The 27,943-nt window shown below is 53.3% G+C and overlaps 1 protein-coding gene across 1 annotated transcript in view; it reads left to right on the top strand.

Annotated features, from left to right (window-relative positions):
* Positions 1–25,787, top strand: part of CLSTN2 (calsyntenin 2) — a 585,390-nt gene extending 559,603 nt beyond the window's left edge. The window contains exons 11-17 of the mRNA XM_002716578.5: positions 6,815–6,963; positions 8,163–8,380; positions 12,015–12,185; positions 12,674–12,819; positions 12,926–13,049; positions 13,727–13,911; positions 15,683–25,787. Coding sequence (XP_002716624.3) covers positions 6,815–6,963; positions 8,163–8,380; positions 12,015–12,185; positions 12,674–12,819; positions 12,926–13,049; positions 13,727–13,911; positions 15,683–15,886 — 1,197 coding nt within the window. The 3' untranslated portion in view covers positions 15,887–25,787. The remainder of the gene's footprint in view (positions 1–6,814; positions 6,964–8,162; positions 8,381–12,014; positions 12,186–12,673; positions 12,820–12,925; positions 13,050–13,726; positions 13,912–15,682) is intronic.
* Positions 25,788–27,943: the final 2,156 nt, after the last annotated feature.

Below are 27,943 nucleotides of genomic sequence, written 5' to 3'. Positions count from 1 at the left end.
GCTCAGACACGGGGTGGCCTTGCAGGAGCTGCTGGCCTGGGGACATGAGGTCTTTTTACAATTGCAATCATCCCTGACACTCACATACTCAGTTCTGGGCTGAGGGCCGGGATACAGAATATGCAGAGAACTCAGTGGCCCGGCTGGGTGACTGTTAACGGTGACCAGGAGCACTGGCATGCTGAGGGTGTCCCAAGTGCCAGGCACTCCGGGTTCTAGTCTACAGAGGCCCCCATGACTGAGGTACCCTGAACGTTCCTGTTTTCCACATCAGGAATGGAGGCCTGAGAAAGGAAACTGGTCTAAGGTCCCCAAGTTGGTGAAAAGAAGCGGAGCCAGATGTGAACTCAGGCTCCAGAATTTCAGAATTGGGCAGGGGGAGGGGATAGCAGTCAGGGAAGGCTCCCTGGAGGAGGTGAAGCTTGAAAAGAATGTTTAAGAGTAGGTTGGAATCAATAGGAAAAAAAATGCAGGGCAGGTGGGAAGAGGGCGGCCATTCCAGGCAGATCCATGAGTGTGGGCAAAGGCAGGGGGCTAAGGAAGGACCTCACGGCGTGCACTGGCACTCCCACAAGGCCAGTGGTGCAAGTGCCTACAGTGCAGGCAGGAGAGAGCAGAAAGTGGGACTAGAGAGCTAAGCAAGGCAAAGATGGGCAGAAGTCTCGCAGACAGGTTGAGGTGTTCACATTTCTGTTTTTCTGCTAGCAACGGGGAGCCATCAGAGGTGTGGGACGGGTGTCTGCTGTCCAGAGATGGGGTGCTGGGAGGCTGAACCTTCAGAACGGCTCAGGGATGGGAGCTGGGGGAGCGCAGAAGGTGAGGTGACGTCACCTCAACTTTCCAGAACGTTGGTTAACGCGGACGGCGTGTGCGTGCACACACGCCCATGATTCACCTGTAGTGCGGGTGTTCATGAGACCACCTCGCACTGGAAAGGCTGGCCTCCATCCCCCCTTTGTTGTTCCCTTGGGGCTTCTGTCAAACCAGTGATATGCACATCGGGCCTCCTGCCCTCGCTCTGTTTCTGGGTCTGGATTTAGCGCCTGTGTCTGGGCGGATCCTGTCTGTTCTGGAAGGTCCCATGGAGACACAGCAGCGGGGTTCCAGGCCTGCGAGGAAACAAGCCAGGGATGCAGGGTTTAAAAGTCACACATTTTTTATTGATATATAAGATCCTAGCGATTTCTAGAGAAGTCAATGCCTGTGAAAATGGGAAGTGCTAAAATAAGTGGCACAAGTCTTGTGGGGGGCTGGAGGGCGCTAATCCAACATTCAGACTAGCACCTGCTCCTGCCCCAGTCACTGCTCACTTCAAGTGGTCCTCTTCCATCCCTAGGGCGCGCCTGCTAAGAACAAGAGCACTGAGTGCCAAGTTAATAAGACACACGACTCGTGGAGCGCTCACTGGGGGCTATTTTACGTTCATTATCCCTACTCCTCACAACAAATTAAATATTATGACCTCATTTCAAAAATAAGGGGTCTGGGGCTCAGGGACTTGGCCAAGATAAATCCGTGCTCTTTCCTCCAAGCTAGCGATTCAGATCAGGAGACATTCTTGAAAATTATGAAAACTTCCTTCCCTCACTCCCTCCCTAATCCCTCAGCTCAGGTCTGAGTAATGACTGCCATTACATTTGCCGATTCCTGGCCTCCTCCTGCCTCTCTGGCTACTGGGAAGAAGTGAGCCCCCCTGGGGTTAAGGATACTGCCTGCCAGTTAAGGATGCTGTCTGTCTTCCTCTGGACCGTGCACACTTTGGAACATTTCCCCAGCCTGTGCAGGACCCCTAAATGGCTGTGATGGCTACCTCGTTCTGGCCTTCATAGCTCAGTTCCTGCCACTGTCATCTCCAAAGTACGAAAGACCAGGAAAGAGCAAGGACTTTGGAATAAGACGTTCCTAGGCCGAATCACAATACCGATATACACCAGCTGGGTGACCCTGGGGGAAGATGTTACAACCCTTTAAGCTCCAATCCCTCATGTATAAGATGGACTGAACACTGTGTATCTTGTAGTGATGTTGTAATTTAATTTAATATATGTATCAACACGCACACAGGGACACACACCTAACAGTTTTGAACAAATCACAGCTCCTTTTGTGGCAGGAAGATTCTGAGCTGCTAGATCCAAATCTGGCCCTGCTCAGAGGGTTGCCAAGTGTGTGGGGGAACGGCTGGATGCCTGGGGAGCTGTGGCCAGTCTTCCCCTGAGGAGCAGGTCAGGGCTTTGGGCAGGGACCTCGCTGATGGTCCAACCCAGTGGCTAGAGACACTAGCTGAGCCCCTAGCCGAGGTGACCATGCTACAAGGGCCATCTATCTAGCACCTGCTTGGTTCACTGTGGCCACAGCTTAGCTTCCCAGGGGAAAGTGAACATTGTCACTTCTGCTGGGCCCCAGCATGCCACCATCTCCTGTCCTTACGGTGATAACAGCACAAAGGTGTCCCCTGGATGACCAAAGATGTGTTTGCAGAGATGGGAAGACTGCAGTTGGAAGCAAGAACTTATTTTGACTTTATAAGAACTCTGTGGGTGGCAAGGCCAGTGCCTACCTTCCTGTCTTGGGATAGCCCTCCAGATGCTCTGGCTGTTAGACCAGAACATTACCTGGAAGGCCAATACATTCCCTAACCCGCGCTCCCACCTGGGGGCTGCGGCAGGAATGCGCCCTCTTCTGATTGCCATGGGGTACTGCAAACCCACCCCTGTAGATGAGCCTCTTGGTTTTCCCACTCAGCCCTCAAGCCAGTAACAATCAGCCCACTGTGCAGGGTTCGTCATCCTCCTCCTGCATCACGTGTGAGGCAAACCCAGCACACTCTGCCTGCAGGTGCGCAGCACAAGCCCCTGCTGTTGGAGGGATGGTGTGTAGGGCAGGTGGGGGGCATGGTGACCAATGGTCTTCTTAGAGGAATGACCTTGCATCGGTACCAACCCACGATGGATGACCAGGACACCTGAGAGCGAATTACAACTCACTAGCATGTGGCTGCTGTGCTGGTAGGCCATCCACAGTTAGAGATACCCCAACACAGAGACTGGTTGTGGCATCAACCACGCGCATGCTGGAGTGCTCCTGAATCCAACACAGGGAGCAGCGCTCATGGCTGCTCACGACACGGCACAGGGCATTGAGGGACAGGAGGGGACAGGATCACCAGGAAGGAAGTGCAAGGGGGCCAGGGCAGCCACACAAGCGGACTCAGCCCAGGTACGACTGCCACAGAGACAGAATCAAAACCAGCACATGCTACACACCTCGTGAGTGCCAGAAACTTCACATATGTTTCCTCACACAGGCCCCAGACTGCTCTTTATTTCCCTGTTTTAAATGAGGAAATGAAGTCTGGAAAGGGAACATAGCTAGTCCAAGGCTGCACTGTGCTGTTTGTATCGGAACTGCCGTGTGAGAGAGCCCACAGACCCCAGCCTCTCTCAGAGGGGAGATCACACCTGAAATGTGCCAAATTCTCCCAAGCAGGCTACGCTGCTGCAGAAGCGACTGACTCCCAAATCTCAGTGACTGAATACTGACAGCCTGTGTGTCTCTTACACTCAGCCAGGCAGGTGGGTGGGCTGTCTGCCTGCCAGGTCACTGCGGTGCAGGAAGATCCAGGCTGGGGCATCTGCAGGGCCCTACCTGGCCTCAGCCCAGGGCACTGTGGGTCACTTCCTCCCACTTCTCATTGGCCAGATATGGTCATGTGGCTCATCTTCACAAGGCAGCTGGGAAGTGTGGCTTCCAGTATGCCCAGGAGGAAAGAGTTTGGTGTGATGACTCCCACAGAGCTCAACTTAAAAAGACAGGAGACTAAAATAAAACAAAATGGAAGCAAACATCAGTCCCTTTGGGAGATGACAGGTAGGCTGGGGGACCGCTCACTCATTCATCTTACAGGGATGTTCAGAACACGGTGGCTGGGTTCTCAGATTCCAGGGTAGGGGTCACTGGACTATGCCCATTGTGCTACCATTTCATGAGCACAACAGAAGCAAGGCAGGGAAGCTCAGCAGAGACCTTAGTGAGAGACTTAAGGAGTAAGTAACACACAAGGTGATCACAGGAGCAAGAACTGAGCTACTGGCTGGCTCAGGGCCACCTGGCGGGGGACTGGTGGCGTCCCGTGTCAGCAGCAGTGCCCGTGAGACATCTGCCACCTGTGGGGTCCAGACACAGAGCAGGAGAACTGTATAAAAGCATTCGAGTCAGATCAAGGAAAGTTAATAGATTTTTGTCTTGAACTCTGAAAAGATATAGTAAAAGAGATGCACATTAAAACCATACTGTGGTGGCCTCTGTCACCAGTCAGGTTGGCAAAAGCCCCAGAGGGCGATGGCACACTCTAGTTGAGGAAGGAGAACTTTGGTCCCTACCAGAGGAAGGTCCTCATGTTATCCTGAGCAGTGGAGAATTTGGCAACATGATGCACTGTTTGCAACTTCACTTGTGAGGATTTATCCTACAGATACATTTGCACATTTATGAAATATTAGGTATATATAAGACTGTTCACTGTGTCATTGTCAATAAAAGATACTGGAAATAAGCCAAATGCCCGTCGGAGGAGATTGATTTATTTATCTAATGGAGTTGTAGTTTATCTATTCTATGGAATATTATAAGCCAGTAAGAAAAGGAGGAGGGAGATTTACATGTATTGATGTAGATATAGCTTCAAGATATAATCTAGTAAAAATGGGGGCTGGCATTTTGGAATAGCAGGTAAAGCCACCACCTGCAATGCCAGCATCCCACATGGGTGCCAGTTCGAATCCTGCCTGCTCCACCTCTGATCCAGCTCCCTGTTAATATGCCTAGAAAAGCAGTGGAAGACAGCCCAAGTACCTGGGCCCCTGAACCCCCACAGGAGACTCAGAAGAGCTCCTGGCTCCTGGCTTCGGACAGGCCCAGCTCTGGCCATTATGGCCTTTTGGGGAATGAACCAGTGAATGGCAGATCACTCTCTCTCTCTCTGTAACTCTGCCTCTCAAATTTTTTAAAATGTAAATAATATTATGTGGCAAGCTACCTTTGGTGTAATAGATAAAATAGAAAGGAAATGTATAATCCCTGACTACAGACTTGAAGAATGCTTCAGTAGAGTTGCCAGTGTAGGCTAAGTTATACAGGAGTAACAAATGACCTCCATCTCCATAGCTTCGAAGACAAAATGTTATCACTCCTATTTCACATCCACTGAGGATTGACTGCACCTCTGACCCACACCACCCTCCTTGTGAGACTAAGGCTGATGGGCCAATCCTTTTGCAAGTTTCATGGCAGAGAGAAAAGAACATGGAAAACTATGATCTCGATAGTAAACATCTCTGTGGGTGTGAACCAGATATTTCTGCTTAGCTTTCAGTGGCCAAGCAAGTCACATACCCACCACTGAGTGTAAGAAGACAAAAATGTATAACCTCTAGTCAAGGGCATCGTCACTCACGTGGTCCACTCTGTGGACAGTACCACAGTGTGTATAAGCCTCCCACTGAGAGCAGAGCCTACTAATTATGAACAGTTATGCAACTCGCCTCTAGGGAGCTAGGATGGAGATGGATACTTGTCACTTTGCACATGGGTCTGGGTGACTAGTGATGTATTATCTATTCACAAAAGTAACCAACGGCTAAGTCATGTAACTCTAAAAAACATCTCATGTCTCCCCTTCCTGTGACATGAGCATTTGAGCCCACCGGTATGTTCCTGATGTCTTGCTGATGGCAGTTCTTAATAATTGTTGCTCATGGCCAGTGCCGTGGCTCACTAAGCTAATCCTCCGCCTAAGGTGCCAGCACCCCGGGTTGGGGTGCTGGATTCTGTCCCGGTAGCTCCTCTTCCAGTCCAGCTCTCTGCTGTGGCCCGGGAAGGCAGTGGAGGATGGCCCAAGTGCTTGGACCCTGCACCCGCATGGGAGACCAGGAGAAGCACCTGGCTCCTGGCTTCGGATCAGTGCAGCGTGCAGGCCGAAATGTACCAGCCATTTGGGGAGTGAACCAACAGAAGGAAGACCTTTCTCTCTGTCTCTTTAACTCTGCCTGTCAAAAAATAATAATAGTAATTGTTGCTCACAAGTTCCTCGGGGTCAGTAACACTGAGCAATGCAAAGGCAGTTATTTGTGCTCCATTAACGGAATAACTGCTGGAGGGCCATGCAGAGAAACGTGGGTCTGTATCTTGTTTGTGACCCACAAGATTCAGTGGGGAGCATCACAGCCAAAGAGGCCTTCACCAAGTGTAGCACTCAGGGTGCAATGGGTAGGTGCAGACCCAGGGCAGCTGGCCAGTGTGTAAGCAGCAGGCAAGTCAAAGTGCAGCATCAGGAAATCAAGGCCAAGAATCAGACCTGGGAAAGACAGAAAGTCATTCACTGAAAGATGAGCTAAGAAGATCTGCCCTGGGCAGGAAGTCAGGTGCAGGATGAAGTGGGGAGAAGTTCAAGGCCAAAGACAAGAACGACAAAAGGAGCCAATGCCCAGGTTCTAGGCTGCTGCTGCTCAAGACCATGCAGTAGCACCGAGCATGGACCACCCCTCACCAAGGCGGGGCTGCGAGAGCACCATGACTGTGTTTATAGAGTTCAGTCTTGCAACGCAGACTCATATCGCTCCAATAAGCTCAGCGAGCAGCGTCCCACAGCCACCACACCAGCGTGGCGGGAATTGCTTGAGAGGTTGAAGCTCAGAACTGCTCACTTGCAGGTGTTCTAGAGATGCCTAGGTGGCCTTCTCATGGAGACGGAGGGCTGCTGGGGGACCGCCCCTTCACTGACCACCCTCTCCCTGCTGTCCACTCTGTCTTCCAGTATCACTTCAACCCCTCGCAGTCTATCCTGGTGATGGAAGGCGATGACATCGGGAACATCAACCGCGCACTCCAGAAGGTCTCCTACATCAACTCCAGGCAGTTCCCCACGGCCGGGGTGCGGCGCCTTAGAGTCTCTTCCAAAGTCCAGTGAGTAGGCGCGAGGGGGCAGGACTCGGGGTGTTCCCTTGATTTGCCCTCTGCTTCTCTGCAGTACCTAGGAAGATGCCTCAGTAGATCTCACTTCTCCCTTTGCTATCCTGTTACCTGTTCTGCCAACTCTAATCCACCTCTCTCTACTGATTCTGTATCTGATTCTAGTGCCTTGAAGGACTGCTTCCTATAAATTCTCAGAGAACTCAGTTTTAAGTTCTTTGATTCAAGGACACGACACCTGTACGTAATAGGCGCTTGATAAATATTTATTATGTTGAATTACATGAGCCCACCTAGCTTTGTAGAGTTCCTAAAAGCTGAGTGTTCCAGAGAAAGAGCAGGCATGGTTCTTGTGCCAAGGGACCAGTTAAATTAATGGGAGGAGATTCTTTATTTGCGTAACTCTCTTACTGGGCTATCAAATCTACTCTCAGCTGGGCAGCCGGGGAGGGGACCCCAGAGAGTCTCTCAGGCAGTGGCAGTGGAGTAACGAGGCACTTGTCCCTGGGGAAGGACTTGGGGAGGAACAGGGTAGGGAAAATGCTGACTGCAGGTGGCCAGAAAACACCTTGCTCACAAAAAACCAATGCGCCTAACAAGTGGACGCTGTCTAACGTTGCCATTGGCTACTTGGGTAAAGGTTTGGCCGGCTTACTAGGCTAATCCTCTGCCTGCGGCGCCGGCACACCAGGTTCTAGTCCCGGTCGAGGCGCAGATTCTGTCCCGGTTGCTCCTCTTCCAGTCCAGCTCTCTGCTGTGGCCCAAGAGTGCAGTGGAGGATGGCCCAAGTGCCTGGGCCCTGCACCCACATGGGAGACCAGGGGAAGCACCTGGCTCCTGGCTTCGGATCAGCGCAGTGTGCCGGCCGCAGCGTGCCGGCCGCAGCGGCCATTGAGGGGGTGAACCAAAGGAAAAAGGAAGACCTTTCTGTCTCTCTCTCTCTCACTGTCCACTCTGCCTGTCAAAAAAAGAAAAAAGAAAAGAAAAGAAAGGTTTTAAGGCTTGCTTGTTGCTCGTTTAGGAAATTCCTGTTTCTTCCAAGAGCCGATCTTTCTAGTCCGTAATAGCTCAGTTTTAGGTCTGAGCACCTGTTGAGGTCCTCAGAGACTCCTAGGCAGGCAGGTGGCAAGTCCTTGTCTGTGGCTGGTTCAGCCCATTGCTGCTCCGAGTCCTGATGGAAGCTGTCTCCCCAGGTGCTTTGGGGAAGACGTGTGCATCAGCATCCCTGACGTGGACGCCTACGTGATGGTCCTGCAGGCCATGGAGCCCCAGATCACCCTACGGGGCACGGAACGCTTCTGGAGACCGGCCTCTCAGTTTGAAAGTGCCAGGGGAGTGATCCTCTTCCCCGACATCAAGATCGTGAGCACATTCGCCAAGGCCGAGGCCCCCGGGGATGTGAAAACCACAGGTACGGGTGCATTCCCACCTGGGGGGTAAGGTGGACTTTACCCTCGCACAGCCTTGAAAATCCAACTCCCAGAAAACAGCATCGTTCACCATGGCAGGGTGAAATACCTGGAAACCACCCAGCTGAGCAACAGGAGAGAAATGAGTGCCTTAGCAAATCATGGCACACCCGTGGGAGAGATGTAAGGTTGGAGGGAAAACATTTGAGCTAAATGTTAAGTGAAATAAAAATGAGATTCCACAGCCTCAGGTCAGGTCCTTGGCCTCACGGTTAAGCAGCCAGCTTCCACATCTCACAGCAGGGTGCCCAGTGAGAGTCCTGGCTCCGCTGATTCCAGCTTCCTGCTAACATGCACCCTGAGAGGCTGCAGGGGATGGCTCAAGTGCTTGGGTTCCTGCCAGACACTCGAATTGAGTTCCTGGCTCCTAGTGTTGGCCTGGCCCAAGGCCAGACGTTGTGGGCATTTGGGGAGCGAACCAGGGGATGGGAGCGCTCTCTCTTTCTGTCTCCCTCTCACATAAACTTTAAAAATTGCAGGTAGCTACACATAGCATGATCTCAACCATGCAGGAAGAAAAGGCAAGAAGGAAACACACCTGATGCTAACAGTGCAGTTTTCTGAGAAGCCTGAGGAGAGCCCATTTGTTTCTGCTTCCCTTCCCTTTTGGAACCTGCGGAAATGTTTTATGGGGGGCATCTGTTATTCTGATCAGAAGAAAGCTAAAGACGCACAAAGAAGGAACAGAGCTGCATCTTAATTGTGTGCAGTGACAGTTGGGGCTAATTCGGCGGCGCTGCTCGAAGCGCTCAGGGATCTTCCAAGTTGTTATTTCTCAGTTTCATTCTTGGGAGGGCTGTTTGTTCGGGGAGAGGGGAGCAGTAGCACGGAGAGCTAGGGGACTGGGAAGGGGCAGGAAGGGAACAGGGAGAGAGGGGAGCAGGAAGGAGGCAAGAAGGGAGCGAAGCCTTGCTTCTGTCACCCACAGGGACCCAGGTCTGTAAGGGACATTCCCAGTGGAGAACTACCTTTTGCTGCCTTTTCTAAGAGAGCACTTTCAGCTCTCCCCTTCTCCCCCCGCCCCGCCAAAGCTCCAGCTGCTGCTGCGCTGGTGTCAGTGGGCCCGAGTCCCTGGAATAACCCTAACCACCCATTCCCTTCGTGCACAGGGTGCTTGGCTGGCCGCCCTCTGGGCTCATAAAAATAGACCGTGTTCCACCAGCTGGCCAAGTTACTCACCGAGGGCATTAGGTCGTGTGATTGTCTCTCTCCCCCTGCCCCGTCCTCAGACAACACAGGGGAGGGGCCCTGACCTCAGTGGTTGCAAGCAGTGCCCGAAAGCATTGATGAGCTTCGTCTGACCCCCGCACACAAACGATGCCAGGGACAGCAAGAGTCTGGGCCCACGTTCCACCTTGTGTTTACGAGAGGGGCACGCAGGGCACAGGGCCAAATGCCCGGGAGCTATGACTAGTACCTGCACGTTCTTACCCTTACTGTTGTTCCAGTAAGTGTCATCACAGGTGTTTAAACAAGCAGGCTAATTGCATTTGCCACCAGGCCTCGTGACTGGATACAGCAGCATCTTCTGCCCCCATTCACCTGCTCTTTCTGTTGTCTCAGTCCCAAAAGCGAGAGCCTGCCCCCACCACCCACACACACACACACACACACCCCTCTCTCACACACACCTTTGCTCAGCCCTCTGCCTCGGTCCCGCCATCCCCACTCTCTGCCCACTGCCTTCAAGGCCGCCTCCAGCAGGCCTCCCCCGACTACCACCCTGACCCCAGGCTGGGTTTGTCGCTGGCTCTACCCTGCCCCTGTGAGAACTTCCCTGTAGCACCCATCTTTTAGCCCATGGTGGTGATAATCTGTTTACTAAACCAGAACAGGAGCCTCCTGGGTCTCAGCTATGGCTGAGTCCTCCCTGGGTCCCTGAACCCAGCACAGTGGGAGTCCAGGAAAGTGTGGATGGAGGTGAATACCTTAGTGCACAGGTGCACATGACAGCCTCAACGTGGCGCTACCCAGCGCCAGCTCTGTCAGGCAGTAGTGCAAGTGGGAGCAGGGATGATCTGGCCAGAACTACAAAAGGGCCATCTGAAATACAGCTACACAGACACGACTGTTAACAAGACATTGTCACCCGTGTGTATTATTATGCTTATGGAATTTGCATGATGCATGAAAACATTGTTGTTTGGTCAGCATTTAAAAATTAAACATATAGAAATTACTTATAATAATATACATCTAGTGAGAGCCAAAAATATTTTGGTTTCATTAAAATATTAAACTAAATAATTATTTAAAATAATTCTTATCTTTCATGATCTATAGCTGAATTTTCTATTTCCATACCTGTTTCATGATGGATAAATAAACTTACTTGAAAGATCTCAGTTCACCAATTTTTCAGGAAAGAAGTAGAAGATAAAAACATTTGAAGGAGAAGGCATTTTGCCTAAACATTAAGGTTCTTGTGTCCCATATCAGAGCCCCTGGGTTTGATACTTGGCTCCAGCTCCTGATTATAGCTTCCCTACTAATGCAGACTTGAGCAATGCCTCAAGTAGTTGGGTCCCTGCCACCCATGGGGGAGACCTGGATGGAGTTCCCAGCTCCTGGCTTTGGCCCTGGTGCAGTCCTGATCATTGTGGCCATGTGGGGACTGAACCAGTAGAAGGGAGCTTGCACGCTCTTTCCCTCTCTCTCCCCCTTTCAAATTAAAAGAAAATTTTTTGAATACCATCGGATCAGACATTATGAACTTCCAAACCAAAGGGTCAGAATGAAATGGTATTGAGTTCCAATGATTGCCTTACTCTGTGTGTTACCTTGGACAATCCAGCCCTCCGACCCTCCCTGATAACCATATCCCCTTTGAGGTTTGGATTACATTTGCACAGTGCCTGGCACATGGCATGCACTCTATAAATATCATCACCTTTATCTTAAGATGAGAGATTGTAACTTAGGACAGCCGAACTGTCCTGTATTAAATACTCAGACATTCCCTTGGGAACTTTGGAGTCATAAAATAGGGCAAAGACTACTAGGCTGACCAACTTGCTAATTAATTAATCCATTATTATTAGTTATATTGTGTTGACTTGTGTTAATTAATGATCCAACTCCATTGAATTCCACGGCAGCCCCTGTGTTAGACACTAAGATTTCCTTCAGGAGCTTCTGCCCTTGAGAACCTCAGAGTCTGCTGGGGAAGACAAATGCAGACACGGAGGCCATGGGCAGAACACTGCAACAGCCCCCAGACGAGAGCCGTTGCTTACTGGGCAGCTGCTTGTGCCAGGCACTGTCCCCATTCCTCTCATTCCTTGCCCTCTTCACAGACAAGGGAACTGAGCACCTGACACCCTCCCAGTGGCATAGTTGGTATTCAAATTCACACCTTTTAATGTCTGTATTTCTGCTTTTCCCACTAATTCATGCCACCCAATCTCAGGGCTGCCTGGACATCTGAGCAGTGGACATGGTATTGGATTACACAGCTCTTCTCCCAACCCAGCCTTCCCCTGGGGTACACAAACAGAGGAGGGAAGAGCACTGAGTGAGGTCTGGTATGAGCTGTTAGCTCATACCTGTGCTTCCCACGTGTCTGTCTTCCCACAGCCCCCAAATCAGCAGTCTTAGATGAAATGCTTCACAACTTGGACTTTTGTGACATTCTGGTGCTTGGAGGGGATTTGGACCCAAGACAGGAGTGTTTGGAGCTCAACCACAGTGAACTCCACCAACGACACCTGGATGCCACTAATTCTACTGCAGGCTACTCCATCTATGGTAAGGCCATCCTCAGCTCCCCTCAAACCCGTGGTGTCTTCTCAAAATCACCTTGTCCAGGGGAAGGATGAGTGTGACGACCTCTAGGGAGATGCACTGTGAAGCCCCAGGGGTCAAGTGGAGACCCTTGACCTCAGAGCATGGATCCCCTGAGCTTCCTTTGAGAGTTACCCCAACATCTTAGGGACCTGCCTCACATCAGGGACCTAAGGGAATCTTCTGTAGAAGCGAGTTAGATGCCTTCTCTTATATAGTTGGACCTCAGCAAATTGTTACAGCAACATTTGGCAAACTGAGGCCAACATCGCAGTCCGAGCCCACTGCGTATGGAAAACCTGCAGATGGGTTAATAGACTCCTTCGATTGTCTACTTCTCCCACAGTCCACCTTGAGTTCTCACCCTTGATGACTGCAGGAGACCCACAAGCCCCAGCCGTCTCCCCTGTCTCCCTTCTGCCCCCTGATGACACGGTGGTCTCTTGGCACAGGTGTGGGATCCATGAGCCGCTATGAGCAGGTCTTGCGACACATCCGCTACCGCAACTGGCACCCAACTTCTCTTGACGCAAGGCGGTTCCGGGTCAAGTGCTCAGAACTCAATGGGCGCTACACCAGCAATGAGTTCAATTTGGAGGTGAGCAGACCCTGCCACTGTCAGGGAAGTCTCATTAATTCAGAAGCACGGCAGCCCCCAGCCCGCCTGCCACTCCTGGTCAACAGCAACTTCTTATTCTTTCCAGGTCAGTGTGCTCCGCGAAGTCAGGCTCTCGGACAAGGAGCACGTGAACCACCTGATTGTGCAGCCTCCCTTCCTCCAGTCCGTCCATCACCCCGAGACCCGGAGCAGTATCCAGCGTAGCTCAGGTAGGGCAGCCCAGGAGGTCATTGTCACTCCAGACCTCCCGCTGAAGCGACACTTCTGTTGCAGCAGCCACAGGTGTCCAGAACTGAAGGAGAGCGAGAAGATGGGGGCCCTGCCTCTGAGGCACTCACAGATCGAATGGGAAGCCAATCCAGCAAACAGGAAGTCACACGCAGTACATAAGAGCAGAGATCGGTAAAAAGGGCTCCAGAAAACTTTGGCTCGTTGTCTCTGGACTCAGAGTCACATCTTATATGAAGCTTTCTGTGAACCCCTTAAGTTCACTCACACACACGTGTGTACCACAGTGCAAAGCCCTCTGCCCATACTGCCGTATTGAGTTCCCATCTGGTGGGCACTTGTGTCCATTCCTGGTAACCTTCATGGTGCCTACCTCTTAGTGGGAGCACCCTTGGGATTTGAATGCAAAGGCCAAGGGCAGAGTAGAACTTGAACCAAATCCCTACTCTGTGCTGCTGTGGAAACTCACAGAGCTGATTTCTTTGACTCCCTACAGTTATCCATAGGGTAGGAATGATTGAGTCCACACTATACACGCCTGATGCAAGGGAAGCCCAGCAGGGCCAGGTGCTGCCCAGAGCCGATTTTATGCCTGCCCCTCCACAGAATGAGCTAGACCTCTGTCCACCTTGTCACGTGGGCTTCTTCCTCCCTCCAGTGGTCCCAAGCATCGCCACGGTGGTCATCATCATCTCCGTGTGCATGCTCGTGTTTGTTGTGGCTATGGGCGTGTACAGGATCCGGATCGCCCACCAGCACTTCGTCCAGGAGACTGAGGCTGCCAAGGAGGCCGAGATGGATTGGGACGACTCTGCACTGACGATCACGGTCAACCCCATGGAGGTGAGCTTCATGTGGGGCTGGGAGCGCTGGGGGGTCTTCTCCTCCCACCACCCACCTCACTCCTCCCTGGGTCTAAACCTTGGCCCAAGGGGCCTCCTAGTCCATTCAGTCTAGTCCCACTGATTCTACCACCATGGAGCTCCTCCAGCTCTCTGTCTGCACAGACCGTATTTTCCCACCAATTGCATCCTCTGGTTTTAAATGTGGGGATTGTTCTCACCCCACAGAGAGAAACAGAAGTCTCTTAAAGCAAGCAGTCATGTGGTATCCATCCCTTGCATCCTCCTAGTATTAAGCTCAGAGCTAACGCTGAGGGACTTGGGACTGGGTCTTGGTGAGCCAATATCGTAAATCAGATGGCTTTACTCCATGCTGCCCGCACAGCTCATGTCAAGGCTCATAGTAGGTGAGAAGAAAAATGCAGCAGCAGCACTCGCCATTTACTGAGTCCCCATGATGAGGTGGTGCCCACAGAGCACTCTGAACACGGTGCTGTCTGCCCACCACCCATTTATTTTTCCAGCAGCCTGTGAAATAGGAGTCTTCATCAGTGGGGACCAGCTAAGAGAAAAGGAAAGGGCTCAAGTGTACCCAACCACTATGCAGAGTCAAGATCTTCCGGCTCTAAAGCTCTGATCTTTCCAGTTAGCCAAGGGCCCCCAGCATCCATTGTGAATGTCAACGATCCCTGCTCAAACATGTGGCTGTAACAAGAAGCTACCTACGTCAAGCCCTCTGCCCATGGGGTGCTGGGTGATGGGAGATGCAGACTTAAGAAAGCAGGGAAAGAACAGGAAGAATGCCTGGCAAATAACAAAGATGATTATCTCAGCCTGGTCCCCACTTTCTCCCTCCTCCCCTGGTCCCACGATGCAATGTTAAGTCGGCCTGCTGACGTGCCGCAGTCCTGTGAGCGCTGCTGGTGCAGTGGTGAGCTCGCCACTGTCGGAACTCCAGCTCTTGCACCCTCAAGGAGCTGAGCCTCTAGCGTGGGAAACAAGAATACTTGGCCTGGAGCAGCAAGAGTGTGCCTTGCTGTCCGCCCTCAGTGGAGCCCAAATCGGGAGAGCCTTGGGCTGCAGGGTGCAGGGAGGCTTCCCAGTAGGAGGGTGACCTAAAAAGAGACCCTGCAGAACGGGTAGGATCTGGGGGAGGCAAAGGTAGAAGAGGAGACAGTCTAGACAGGAGAGGCAGCCAAGCAAAGGTTTTTTGCTGGACTCACCAAAGAGCTGGAGGCAGGGAGAGAGGGTGGAGCCCAGATGGAGGACACAGGTTGGAGGGCGAGGTGCAGGCGAGGAGTGAGGACCATGAAGTCTGTCCTTCCCAAAGGGATACTGTTGAGGGACAGCACCCCTGGGTCCCTGCTTCGACACTAGAGGTTCACCCGGAAAGGGGGTACAAGGCTCAAAGCCGCCACGTCACCAAGACGCTGTGCGGTAAGATTTAGAAAGTGCACAGGTGGGCTCTTGCAATGCCCATGGCCGGAAAGCCTCCAGGATGGATGGGATTGGCTTTCGCTTCCGTCCCATCATTCACCAGAACTTCCCTTGGAAGTCCTGCCGTGAAGCGGCACCATGAGTCCTTGGTCCCTCAGGCTCTGACCTCTCTTTCCCCAGAGGCCCTCCCCTCCAGAAAGCCAGGCCCAGGGGTTTAGCATGAGAAGAACTCCAAGGGGTCCTACATGTTTCCTTAATGCAGGGAGAAACGTAAGCTCCAAAGCGGCCTCTGCCGCTGCCCTGATGCGTATCCCCCTTCTCTCCCTGGCGTCCAGAAACATGAAGACCCAGGGCGTGGGGAAGAGGAGACCGAGGGAGAGGAGGAGGAGGAGGCGGAGGAAGACGGAAGCTCCAGCAGCAGCGACTCCGATGACAGCGAAGAGGAGGAGGAGGAGGAAGGGATGGGCAGAGGCAGACACGGGCAGAGTGGAGCCAGGCAGGGCCAGCTGGAGTGGGACGACTCCACCCTGTCCTACTAGGCAGCGCCCTTGGGCAGCCGCCCAGCCCGCACCTCCCTTTTGTAAACCCCGACCCGATGTTTGCCCGAGCCTATCACCCCTGGCCTCTGATGTCTGTGACAGGTCTGGGGAGCCTTCTCTGGCTTCCTGGAGCCTGCCCTGTATGCCTTGGGCACTCCCTGTGTCCCAGCCATGAGGCAGTTCCAGCGTCCTCCTCGGTGGGGACTGCAGCATGGACTTTGTCCTGCGGTCTCCACCTCCCCGGCGTCCTGCCAGCCAGTCTGCCGAGCTCTGCCTTTGCTCTTTCTGCTGGGGAGAGGGGCCGCCTTGATGTCACTCATCTCCCCCAGCTCGGGGTTCCCAAGCTCTCTGGGTTCTAAGTCACTGTGCGTGCACCTGCACTGTCTCCCTCACAGAGCAGCAGGTCCTCCTTACACAGTCTCTCCACGTTGCTTTATACCTGGAGGGGGGTTCAACTTCACACACTGAGGTCTTAACACTTGGAAGGAAAGTCCCTGTGGAGGGAGAATGAAGACTCCAGGGAAATGTACACAGGCCCCAGCTTGCAGAGGCTCGCCCCTTGCTGCTCTCTGAGGCCACAGAAGCTGATAGGAGAAGTCCCAAACTAAGCATGGGTCACTGGCTCGAGCAGGGCCTCATCCTCAGCCAAAGTCGCCTGTCTGCCTGGGCAGTGGGCACTGAGTCCTGCGTGGCTGCCCTGCCAAGGGCCCTCCCCTATGAAACCACAGGGCCCAAGGAGCAGGCCACACAGGCGCCGTCCTGAGACAGCAAGGAAGCAGGGGGAAGGGTTGAACAGGTGATTGCCGGGTTCCAGGGAGGCTGCAGACCTGATATGTGGTTACGGTGGCTGGGGTCCCCCAGGACAGAGGGGTCCCAAAGGTGGTGAGGGTTTCACCACTGAGTCTCTCGGTCCCTCACCTCCGGCTTCCATGTCTGCATCCCTCTAGGCTGTACTAGAACAAGCATGAACTCCAAGTGCAAAATGAAAGCCTGGAACTCTAACTGCTGGGAGCGGGGAGTACATTCACAAAAACAGCGGCTTCTTCTCATAACAGGAGGAACGCTTTGGGTAGAGGGCAGATATCTCTGAAAACCTAATTTCTTTCTTCCTTTCTTCTTCCTTTAATAACGAGATCTTTGCCACCTGCACCCGAACGTGGACACCTCCTGGGGAGAGTTGTTGCTATAGTAACTGCTCCGCGGTCCGTTGTGGCTCGAGAGTAACAGGCGAGAACAAAGGCCATTGTGAGAGTTCACGAGGCTCTGAGAACCTGTTGGTCTGCAGTGTCGCGGCTCTCCTTTGTTCTCAGCGTGGCTCCGACTCCATCTTCTGGCCCATCCCATGTTGGTTTAGCCCAGACACAGAGCTGGACCGCAGGTGAGGGGTGTCTGTGTTCAGCAAAGGTTTACAACGTGCTCAGTCTGCTCCCTGCTGCACCGACACAGAGCCGCTGCTCTCCTCTGCTCTGAGCCCCTTCCAGGCAGCACCCACCGCTGGCCCTGGCAACCTTCTCATTTGGGAGAACCACCCACGCGGCTTTCTCCATCTCCTAAATCCTTTCTTGCATCTGTTCTCGCCTTTGAAGCTCACGATAATCCTGCAGAGTCGCTGGGAGTTCCTCTGTTAGACACATTTCCACGACGAGTACACCAAGGGTCAGCGATTCGGTGTCTTGCTCAGATTCATTCAAAGCCACAGACGAGCTGGGAATCCCACCTCCCTCTCCTGGCCCAGGATTCCAGTCGTGCTCATGTTTATTTAGGTTACTGCTGGGTAACCTACTATGTGCGAGGCACTCTACCAGCAGCTGAGTAAGACAGCTCCTCCTCATGGAGGGACAGAGGCATGGGACTCCTAGAAGAGACAGGTGGGGAAGAGGAAGGAAGAGCGAGCAGAGGTCACGTTCACAAGCCCAGCCAGAGCCTCAGGTTTCCCTTCTTGGGGATAAGATGGGCAGCAGCTAGGGGTTTTGTATTCAACGAGTGGAAACAGACACTTCTGTGAATTATCCCAGCCGAAGTCTCCTCCTCCTATCAGGCTATGTGTGCCCATCTACAGGGAGAAAACCTGCAGGCCTGGTTAGTCCTCACATCCCATTATTTCAATAAAAAGAGATTCTTCAGTGTGGCATTTAAGAGCTGCTGAATTGTCCCAAAATTACAGCAGCAAAATGAACACTTTATATGGTTAGGGCAATTCTTTTTGAATTAGATTTGATGGGAAATATTTGACTCTAGTATTCTGCCATTTGCAGAGATGGGGAAGGTGCCCCTCTAGCTGTTCCTTGTGGTTGCGTTACCTATTCATGGCTGAGCGAACCGCTGGGCATATTGTGAACACTTTAGATGACTTTGGCCTTGGGTTAAGGAGGAAGCAGGTGAAAGTGCCACTTGGTTCAGTAGCACAGCAAAGGCATTGGAGGAAGCATTTTGGTGACAACAAGTCAGACCTCTGTTCACCAAGCCTGATTGCAAAAGATCACCCTGCATGCCAGCCCCAGGGATGAGGCATCTGAACGCTGCTGCTGGGTCAACAGGCGTTGATCACATCCCCAACACCCTATTCATCAGCATGGGCTAGAACCCAATGGAAGCGGTTATACAAAAGCAGCAGAAACTTGAGGCAGCATCCGGGTGAGTGGCGGGTAACAGAGTTTGCCCTCCATCCGATATCCCCACTCTGTATGAAGGATGTCATTCGAAAGCCCAGCTTTTTCCAGCCCATGTGCTGGCATTCGGGAACCAAGTGCCCAAAAGGCCTGGACACCCCAGGAGCACTCCCCCCACAGCAGCAGCCGGGCAGGTGCAGGCTGGGAACCCAGAAGGAGTGGCTGCATGGGCTGGACATAGGCTAGTCTGTTGCTTGTCCTGCCAAGTGGGTGGTCAGAGCCTACTTTTCGGAGCTCAGAAATAGGCTGACCCCTCCTGGGTGACTCTGGTGACAGGGAAGAGGAGGCAGAAGAGGCTGAGTTGGAAAAGACCCATCCGGGATGAGTTGCCACAGGGGAGTAAAGTGATAGCCCAGGTGGTGGCCGATTTTCACACTAAACGTGATTTCTAATGGACTGAACCAGATGCTCTCAGTCTGAGACCCACATTCATTGGGATACCATAGTAGGATTCAGTTGGGCTTCTTTTCATTGCCCCATCTTAAACTTGTTCCGCCATCCTATCCAGCAGGGTTTAGACTCCAGGAAGAGGGGTCCTGGTGGGGAGGCCATGCCCTCTGTCCCTGAGTGCCAGAGGTCAGCTGGCTCTGTCTATACAGAACCGGGGAGTGAGAGTCTGGGGCTCTGTGGACCTCAGGGTCTCTGTTGCAAGGACTCCATGTAGCTTTCCACTGTGGCGTGGAAGCTGCCACAGGCATGACAGACACAAATACATGTTCCAAATACTTTGGACACTTGTGGACACTGATGAGGCAGGGAACCCAAATCCATGCCATTTGCACATCACAAATAATTTTCCTTCTTTGGACTTTCATTTTCAACCCCTCAAAGACGTTAAAAACTTTTCTCAGCCCACAGGATGTAGGCAAATGAGTGGATCTGACCCCAGGGCCACAGCCCGGCCAGCCCTCCCATCGACCACCGAGCAGTCCACTTCCAAAGCGAACCTCGGGAAAACCCCATAGTCCTTCATGAAGCGCTTTTTAAAAGACTGTGCTCCTGGGGGAAAACAAAAGCAAAGGAAACACCAAGCCCTTGCTGCTTCTTGAATTGATAAGCTCAGACGATCATTCCCCAGCGCTGCAGGCCTTGGATCCAGGAACCCGAGTGATCCCTGGGCGCTAACTCCACCAAGGCTGGCGCAGCCTCCCCGGGCTCGGAGCCTGCCGGTGCAGCTCAGCCCATGGCACATTCTGAGCACAAGTGTTCATTATCTCGGGCTGATTTTCAATTCAGCCCTGCTCGTGCTGTTGCTCTAAAAATGATCCTAAAGACTTGTGACTGTGTGAATCAATAGCAACATAATCAGTGGAAACCCGATGCAGCACACTTCAAAATTAGCAGTCTGCTCGGCACAGGGAAGAAAAAAAGAGGGCTTTTTCTTAACCGTGCCCTCATTTAAATTAACCAAATAGGCTTCACAAAAGAAAAAAAATATGGGGGAGTCTGAGTCTCTCAAAGAATTTGCTGGTAAAAATAGCTGATGTTCGGGCCGCTGGGGGGTCGCTCAGCCTCCTGCAGTGCAGTCTGGCAGGCTGTGGCTGTGCATGGTCCTGCCTGCGTTAGACATTCATCGAGGCTGACAAGCCAAAGCCCTGGGCACAATTTAATTTTCATGTAGCCACTTTCTGCTGTCCAGCTGCAGGCAAAGGAAATGAGCAATGGAAGTCTGAAAGTCCACTCCAGCACCCTCATTTCCCCGTCTTCCCTCGCCGTGCTTTCCTGCTTTCCGAGTTCATTCTGTACCTGCTCTACCCATCTTGGCTCCAGGTCTCCTGTGGCTCCAGCTGGGGGCTGTGGATTAGGAGCCACACTTGGTTAGTGCCAGGGAGACAACGAGGCAGCCAATTCTGGCACCAGTGTCCCAGGGAGCAGCCGGACAGACAGGCCCCGCATGCGGTCAGGGAACAGATGGGAGGCCGGGTGTGCGGCCTCGCTCGGTGGGATTCAGTGAGTCCTCACGGAGTTGGCCGGTCCTGTGCCAGGGGGCTTCGGCTGGCTGGCTGGCAAGCTGCTCCCTGCACAGGCAGTGCTGGTGCTGTTGGAGCGGTCACCATCCTTGGGCAGACATTTGGGATCAGGGATGGCACGGCCACCCCTTTGGTGATGACCCACCTGAAGTCGCATGGCCGGTGTGATTCTTGGGGCGTGAGGTGTTCTGGGGGGACCTCCAGGACAGTAGGCAGCGCTTTCCTAGATGTCCCTTAATTCTCCCTGAGCCAGACTCCAGCCCACTTACGGAGGAAAGCTCTTATTACTGGGCAGTCACATGGCTGACAGCTGTGACACAGGGGAGGCTCCCCACCAGAGGAAGCCCCACAGCACAAATGACAGGTGCATCCCGAAAGTCAGGAAGGGTCCGTGGGAGCCAAGGCCCAAAGGCATGACCAGGCAGAAGTGCAAGAGCCCCAGAGGCTGTTCTGGGGGGGACACGCCTCTGCCCCAAAGTAGCGCTTCCCAGCATGTGGGCTCTGCACCAGCAGCAGCAGCAAGGTCCCCTGGGAACTGGGAGGAAAGCAGGTGCGCAGGCCCCACCCCAGACCCACGGAATCAGGAACTCGGGCTGGGCCCAGCCAGCTGTGCTGTAACAGGAGCTGCAATTCTGATGCCCGCTTGGCTTAAAGAACCACCGACGTGAAGGGTGGGGAGAGTGCCACAGGCAGGCCCGCGGGGGTGCTGATACTCGCTAGCAAGGTGAACTGGTCAAGTACTAGTGCAGTGGTACCAGGGGGCCATGGCAGAACCCTCCCCCCCCCACCAAACTCACCCTCCTGGGACTTCCAGGCTTCAGTTCCCACCCCCCGAAGCAGTTGTCTCACGAGACCACCCCTGCCTACCCCATTCCTTCTACCCCAGAGCCAGACTCAGCCCAGGGCAGGTTCTTGTGACTCCCCCTTCTCCACCATCTGCCGGATTCCTGTCCCCAAAGCAGCAATGCCCCTGCCCCTGACCCACCAGGAGAACGGCTTTCCACATAGCCTGGGAGACAGTGCAGCATCCAGGGTTTGGCAGAGAGAGTGGCCCTGGTGGTCCCAGGACACTGCATGGTCGCTGCAACACTGCCCGATTTGTATTGGGCCTTGGGCACAAGGTGCCCCAACTCAGACACTTCCTAGCATGGGGACTGGATTGGATTGCTTTCCTTGGAAGGGTGGTACCTCGTACTGGGTGCTATTAAAACAAACAAACAAAAAAGCAGACCTGCAGCCTTAGCCACAGTCCACATCTGTAGGGTTAAGGCTCACACCTCACAGGCCCGGCTCCAGCAATGCTCCTCCCCCTGTCCCACCAGGTACCGGGGGCCTGCCAGTTACCAACTCCTGGCTTGAACTCTGTGACGGCCCACAAACCTTTAGGAAGAACTCACCAGTGCTTTGTCATGCTAACAAGCAGGAAGGAGCAGTACCTCTGCACCCCCAAGGTGCATGACCTCAGAGGCAAGGTCCCACAGTCCTGCTTCTCACGCACCTGCTGGGTACCGGCCAGGCCATGGACACCATGGTTGTGTGATGCAAGTCTGGATCCCCAACTCCTGCCTCCCCCAGCCCTGTTATAGGCCACCTTCCCAAGGCAAATAATAATAACTTAGCACAACACCCTGGGTGCCTAGCACAGCACCTAGTCCACAGTATATGCTCAACAATGTCATCTCAGAGACCTCCACCAATGGACTTGCTCTGAAAAATTAAGATGATCCCATGTCTGAAAGGCAAGGTCTATCATAATATCAGATGGCAGAGGAGAGGGAACACGTGGACAGAGGACACTATTCCTTCAGCCCAGGGTGAAATACAGCAGGAGAGGGGCTGTCTGCAGAGGGCCACCCCCCCCCCCCCCTGTCAGCTGGACCCAGTGCAAGGAGCAGGGCAGAAGGCCCTGGATGAGCCCCACTTGCTCCACTCTCTAGGTCACGGGCAGTGTCCCGGCTGCGGAGAGAAAGCCCTAGTGTGTGAATGCTCCCAGCCCCGTGCTGCTCTCCAGTCCCTGTTATCAGATATGCTGCAGAGGAGATTCATCAACAGGAAGCTCAACTCCCAACAGTCTAATGAAAGGAGGGCAACAGGCCAGAGAGGAGCCAAAATGCAGACGCTGTGTATTAATCACGGGCAAGGGGAACGTGCTGGCGTTCGTGTCTGTTTGCTTTTAGCTGAGAATGAAAATGCAGCTCTGCTACCTGGACCCTGTTTACTGAGCGTCTCAGAAGAGAGATGGGACACACAGCTGCATACACATGCACACACACACAGGATTACTGAGCATCTCAGGAGAGATGGTACACACAGGCACACATGCATATATATACAGGCACACATATGCACACATTACTGAGCATGTCAGAAAGATGGGACACACACATGCACACACGATTATTTGGCGTCTCAGAAGAGAGATGGAACACACCCACACACCTGCACACATGCACACACACAGGGTTCTTTTCCCAGCAGCAAGAGCTTTCAGAGTAGTGACTCACAGAGGCAGAGAATCATCCCGTAAGTGTCAGCTCCAGACTCCAGTGGGGGAGGGAGAGGAACGGGTGAGAAGGCCCCCTCTGCCCTCCACAGTGTCCATCAGGGCCTCCTTGACGAAGGGCCTGCTGGCACCTGGGGGTCACAGGTCTGAGTATAGAGCGCACACCCACACCTGGAGACACGAGTTGCTCCCTCGCAGCCTCTGGGCCCACCCCCAGCTCCCTGACACAGCTGCGGAGCAGCCACTGGTGGGAGAGACTCCAGAGAGCTCCACTCATTGCCACAGCCAGACGTGTGGTAGAGACAAGGCGCAAGCTTTTGGCATGGAGGAAGTTAAGACTTGATATCCAGCACAGATCACTCAAAGAGCAAAGGAAGTGCTATGCGGGAGGGGTGACTCAGAGTTGGAGAGGGGACGGGGAAGCTGGGAGGAGTGGCACTATAGAAGCAAGCTCCTTGCCAGAAAACCAGAGCACTGCTGGCTCTTAAATCTGAGTCCGAGTTTAAAAAAAAAAAAAAAAAGCTATGGGCAAGTCTGCCACGTGACCACAGCGGCAGGAAGTCGGGGCTGTTTGAAGGTGACTTCTGCTCTGAATGGAGCTGGTCGTGCTGACTCAGCGCACGCGGTGGCTGCCTAACCTTGGTGGCTTCCAGAAATGGTGGTTGATGCCCTGAGCTGGGTAGGCTCAGCATAAGATTGGAAGAAACCAGTCGGGGACTTTAGGAAAGAAATCGTAGGTAGACATTGGCTGTTCTTAAAGGAATCTGTAGGTATTAGAGTTGGGGTTGGGACGTTATTAGCCTGGATATCATGATGTTGGCGAGGAAGAAAGAAGGACTTGGTGGGGCATGAGTTTGGGAAGTTAGAATATTAATGTAAATTATATGTAGGTGTACAGGGGCCTTCAAAAAGTTGTACCCCCAACTAAATTTCTCTTATTCCGTTTTCCATGAATTCTTCAAAGTCCTGTCATGGGCGTGTGTGTATGTACACACACCACAGTCAGGTACGTATCTATAGTACAGACATTAACTATGAAGAAGTCAATGGCTCCAACATATTTTAAATTCATTAGAAGCAGTGGATCAGCAGTTATGTGACTTTCTTATGACTGTTTATTGTAGCTGTCAAAGTACCGGGAACATGGCCGGTGCCCTCACTAGGCTAACCCTCTGCCTGCGGCACCGGCACCCTGGGCTCTAGTCCCGGTTGGGGCGCCAGATTCTGTCCCAGTTGCTCCTCTTCCAGTCCAGCTCTCTGCTGTGGCCTGGGAAGGCAGTGGAGGATGGCCCAAGTGCTTGGGGGCCTGCACCCACATGGGAGACCAGGAGGAAGCACCTGGCTTCCTGGCTTCAGATCAGCACAGTACACCGGCCATGGAGGTCATTTGGGTGGTGAACATATGGAAGGAAGACCTTTCTCTCTGTCTCTCTCTCTAACTCTGCCTGTAAAAAAAAAAAAAAAAAAAGTACTGGGAACAGTGCCTGGCACATAGTAGGCCTTTGGTAAAGATTCAGAAGTGGAAGACCCAGCTTGTCACTACTTGGTAGAAATGCAATTGTACCATTGCCCCCAACCTGAATGAGCCACAGAGGAGCAGGCTGGCCACACCCCCAGTTCAGCTCAGGGGACACCCTTGAGAATGCTCAGAGTCTGTGCAGTCCTCAGCTAGCTGCAGGCCCTGGGTCTGGCTCTCTGGTTGTAGGCAGAGCTGGGATGGTGCACACAGTAGGTCTGCACATATGTAGCCTGCACTTAGGTAACACCCAACATGCTGTTTCTGTCTCTCTTTGTCTCTGCCACTTCCATATCCCTTGGGAAAATGCTGTTGGACTTGTCTCCTGCACATGTGAATCTGGAACTGAATGTAAAAAGGTTCTTGTCCAGCCCATCTGGGCGGTCTCCTGATTTCTTACCCCAGCTCCTCCCTCTTCCCACGACCGGAGATGCCACCACCATGTAAAAGCCTCGTGTTAGAAGCAGGCGCCTCCCAGCTGCTCAGCCTCAGTGAGCGCAGGATAAGGAGGCACCTCCCTGGTGTTCCCGCAGAAGCAGAGGAGGCTCATTCTAGAGAATCATCCCCCACCACTGCTGCTGTCTGGGCGGCTAACCAGAGGGTGCCCCCAGGGGCTGGCGTCACACCCCCCCCCGCCCCGCCCTGGGGTGGGGGAGAGGCCTGCAGTTCCTCAAGCTGCCTCAGAGAACTCTTGTTAGTCTAGAAAGTGTGTGTATTTGCCCGATGGACCATGGTGTGTTCGAGCGTGACTCGTGCAAACTTAGAATATCTCAAGAGCAGTCTACAGAAAAAGGAACCCAAACCGAGTACAGCGCGATGCCGTCTCAGTGGACTGGGGTGCCCGGAACGGCGGAGCTGAGACGAAGCTCTTGCCTCCGCCTCTGTTCTCAGCAAACCCTGCCTGGCCTGGCTGAGCTGCCCCCTCGAGTCCAGGCCGATGGCAAGGGGTGCAGGGTGTCTACGTGTACATAAAGACGTAGGAGGATGGCAGGGGCCTTCCCGGGAAACTGCCGGGCTTCTGCCCACCGCCGGGATCCCACCCACGCTGGAACCACAAACTCCAAATTTCTATCAATTACGATTCTCGCCGTTTCTGAGTAATTTGTTAAATGCCTATTCAACACAGACAGATATTTATTTTCAGCCTTGGCTTGTAAATGCCTACAAACTGATTCATGTTGGTGGTCATATGACACTTTCTGTGAATGGGTGAATAAATATGATTTTAGAATTTCACAGTAAACGCGGCCTTGGAGTTTCTGTCGTTCCCGCCCCTTGACGGAGTGAGATGCCCACGACTGCTCTGGCGGGGCCGGCATCCCCTGGGGCTCTGTTCTAAATCTGTGCTGGGAGAAGAGACAGGCGTGGGCCACCAGAGGGGGACCTTGCAAATCGGCCCCTCATGAAAACGATGGGGCTCAAAGGAGTCCAGGGCGCCTGCCAAAGACAAGTGGGACTGAGGACCGCACTGACCCTCTCCAGGCCCAGTCCCCCTGCTCCCCCATGCTGACCTGCCCTTGTGCCCAGAGGGACCCCGGAGCCAGTGAGCTCCAGAACACTTCCCTGGGATTCTGCCAGATCCGGTCCCTGTAGCCACTGTCTCCTGCTACGCACTGTGCCCACCTGGGAGTTAAGACCTCCACTTGCTTGCGTTCCAGGGGGAAGGAGGTACACTCCGTGTTGGAAGCGCAGGGGTCAGGAAGGAAGGCACTCTGCCCAGGGCGGGGCACACAGTCACATGGCAGAGTAAGCCGTCTCCTTTCCAAACTCCTCCTAGCCATGCTCCCCAGCTCTATGCCAGCTGCCTTCCCTCTCCACCCCTCCCTTCTCCCCTGTCTCCCACATAAGAAGCAAGTCCCTGTGCTGTCCTCCTTGGAGCACAGTTTCAGCTGCTCTTCTTCATCGCCTGCTCTCCTGCCAAAACCTGTGTCCATCCTCCTACCCAAGAAGTCCATCAAGACCTGCACCCAGATACAGAGCACTCAAGAGGACGTTTCTGCCCAGCGTTAAGACAGCGTGTTTAACCAGGAGCACGGGGCACACACGGGGGCACAGACATGGTGGTACACGCATACGCACACATGGGGGCACACACACACATATACACATGGGCCATACACAAACATACACACACACAGGGGTACACACACACATCTGTATCCTTAGAGCCTAACGTAGGAGCTCACAACCAGCTCCCTAACAGCTCACGCCACTCTTACTCCCCCAAAAAAAACCCATGTCCATCTTCCTGCCGTCTGACACATACAGTCTTCGTTTTTTTTTTTGCATCTTCCCTCTTTCCAAAGCATCCCTTCCCCATGAGAAGCTCCCCCCTCCGGCGGCCTCCTGCCTCAGACCCTGTGCAGCCAGGATGCTGACGGTGCTGCAGCCCCACTGCCAGGAGGCCCCCAGGCTGGCCTTGGCACTCACCTTCACAGCAAACCCCTGCTGCTCCAGGAACCCCCCAGTCTCTTGGGGAGCATAAGCCACAGTCCTGAAAACGTCCTGCCTCATCTGGTTTGAAGAAGTGCTTCAAGTGCGGCCAACCCTATTTATGGCAGAAACTCACCACCAACAAATTATAAACCACAGACGTCCCGAGCATGGGTTTCGTCCTGAGCCTGGGAGACACAGGGCTCAGAGAGCATGTATTCATTCGGCTGAATCGAATCCAACGTCAAGTCCAGCTCCTCTGGGACCTGGCCCAGCCTCAGGCTCCACCCTCCTAGCACCTGATTGCCTGGTGCGCATCCAAGCTCTTGTGCTCCCAAAGCACACGGTGCCCATTGCCAGCTGCTTGCTGCTCCTGCCGCCTGGAAGGCCGTCCGTCCTCCCACACCTTAGACCACTCAGAACTCTGACTCCCCACCTGCAGGGCAGTGCTGCCAGAGGCGCCTGACACACAGGAGGGGGTTAACACACTAGGTTCCCACTAGAAGGACAGACAGGTCCCCAAAGAAGCCTTACCTCCAGTGATCCCTTTCTGTGCTCCTCTCTAGGTCTTTAACAAACTTGAAAATCTTTCCTGGCATCAGCACTGCTCTGTGTGTGTGTTTGGGGGGCAGGGAGCGGGGCGGGGCGGAGGGTCAGGCCTCTCCAGAAGCTGCCCGTGCCGGCAGGGTCCTGTCGGTGGCAGGTCAGACAGGCCTCAGCGAGAGGCTTTGCCTCTGTATTTGCTCTTGTGACTCCACAGTAAGAAGCGCTGGGTGTGGCTGGGCCCCACCAGTGCCTGCAAGCTCAGGATTTGCTGCAGTGACTCCAGGCGAGTGACATGCATGTACACGTATACTTACGTGGAATCACACATGTAAGTATGTACCTACATAGTATGTATTTATATGGACTTGCAGCCGTGACCATGAAGTGATTCATATGGATGTACATTCACAGACATATCCA

The sequence above is a fragment of the Oryctolagus cuniculus genome, chromosome 4 (assembly GCF_964237555.1).
Source record: "Oryctolagus cuniculus chromosome 4, mOryCun1.1, whole genome shotgun sequence".
Taxonomy (NCBI): domain Eukaryota; kingdom Metazoa; phylum Chordata; class Mammalia; order Lagomorpha; family Leporidae; genus Oryctolagus; species Oryctolagus cuniculus.
The sequence above is the reverse complement of the archived record's forward strand: the minus strand, read 5'-3'. Positions and strand labels throughout refer to the sequence as shown.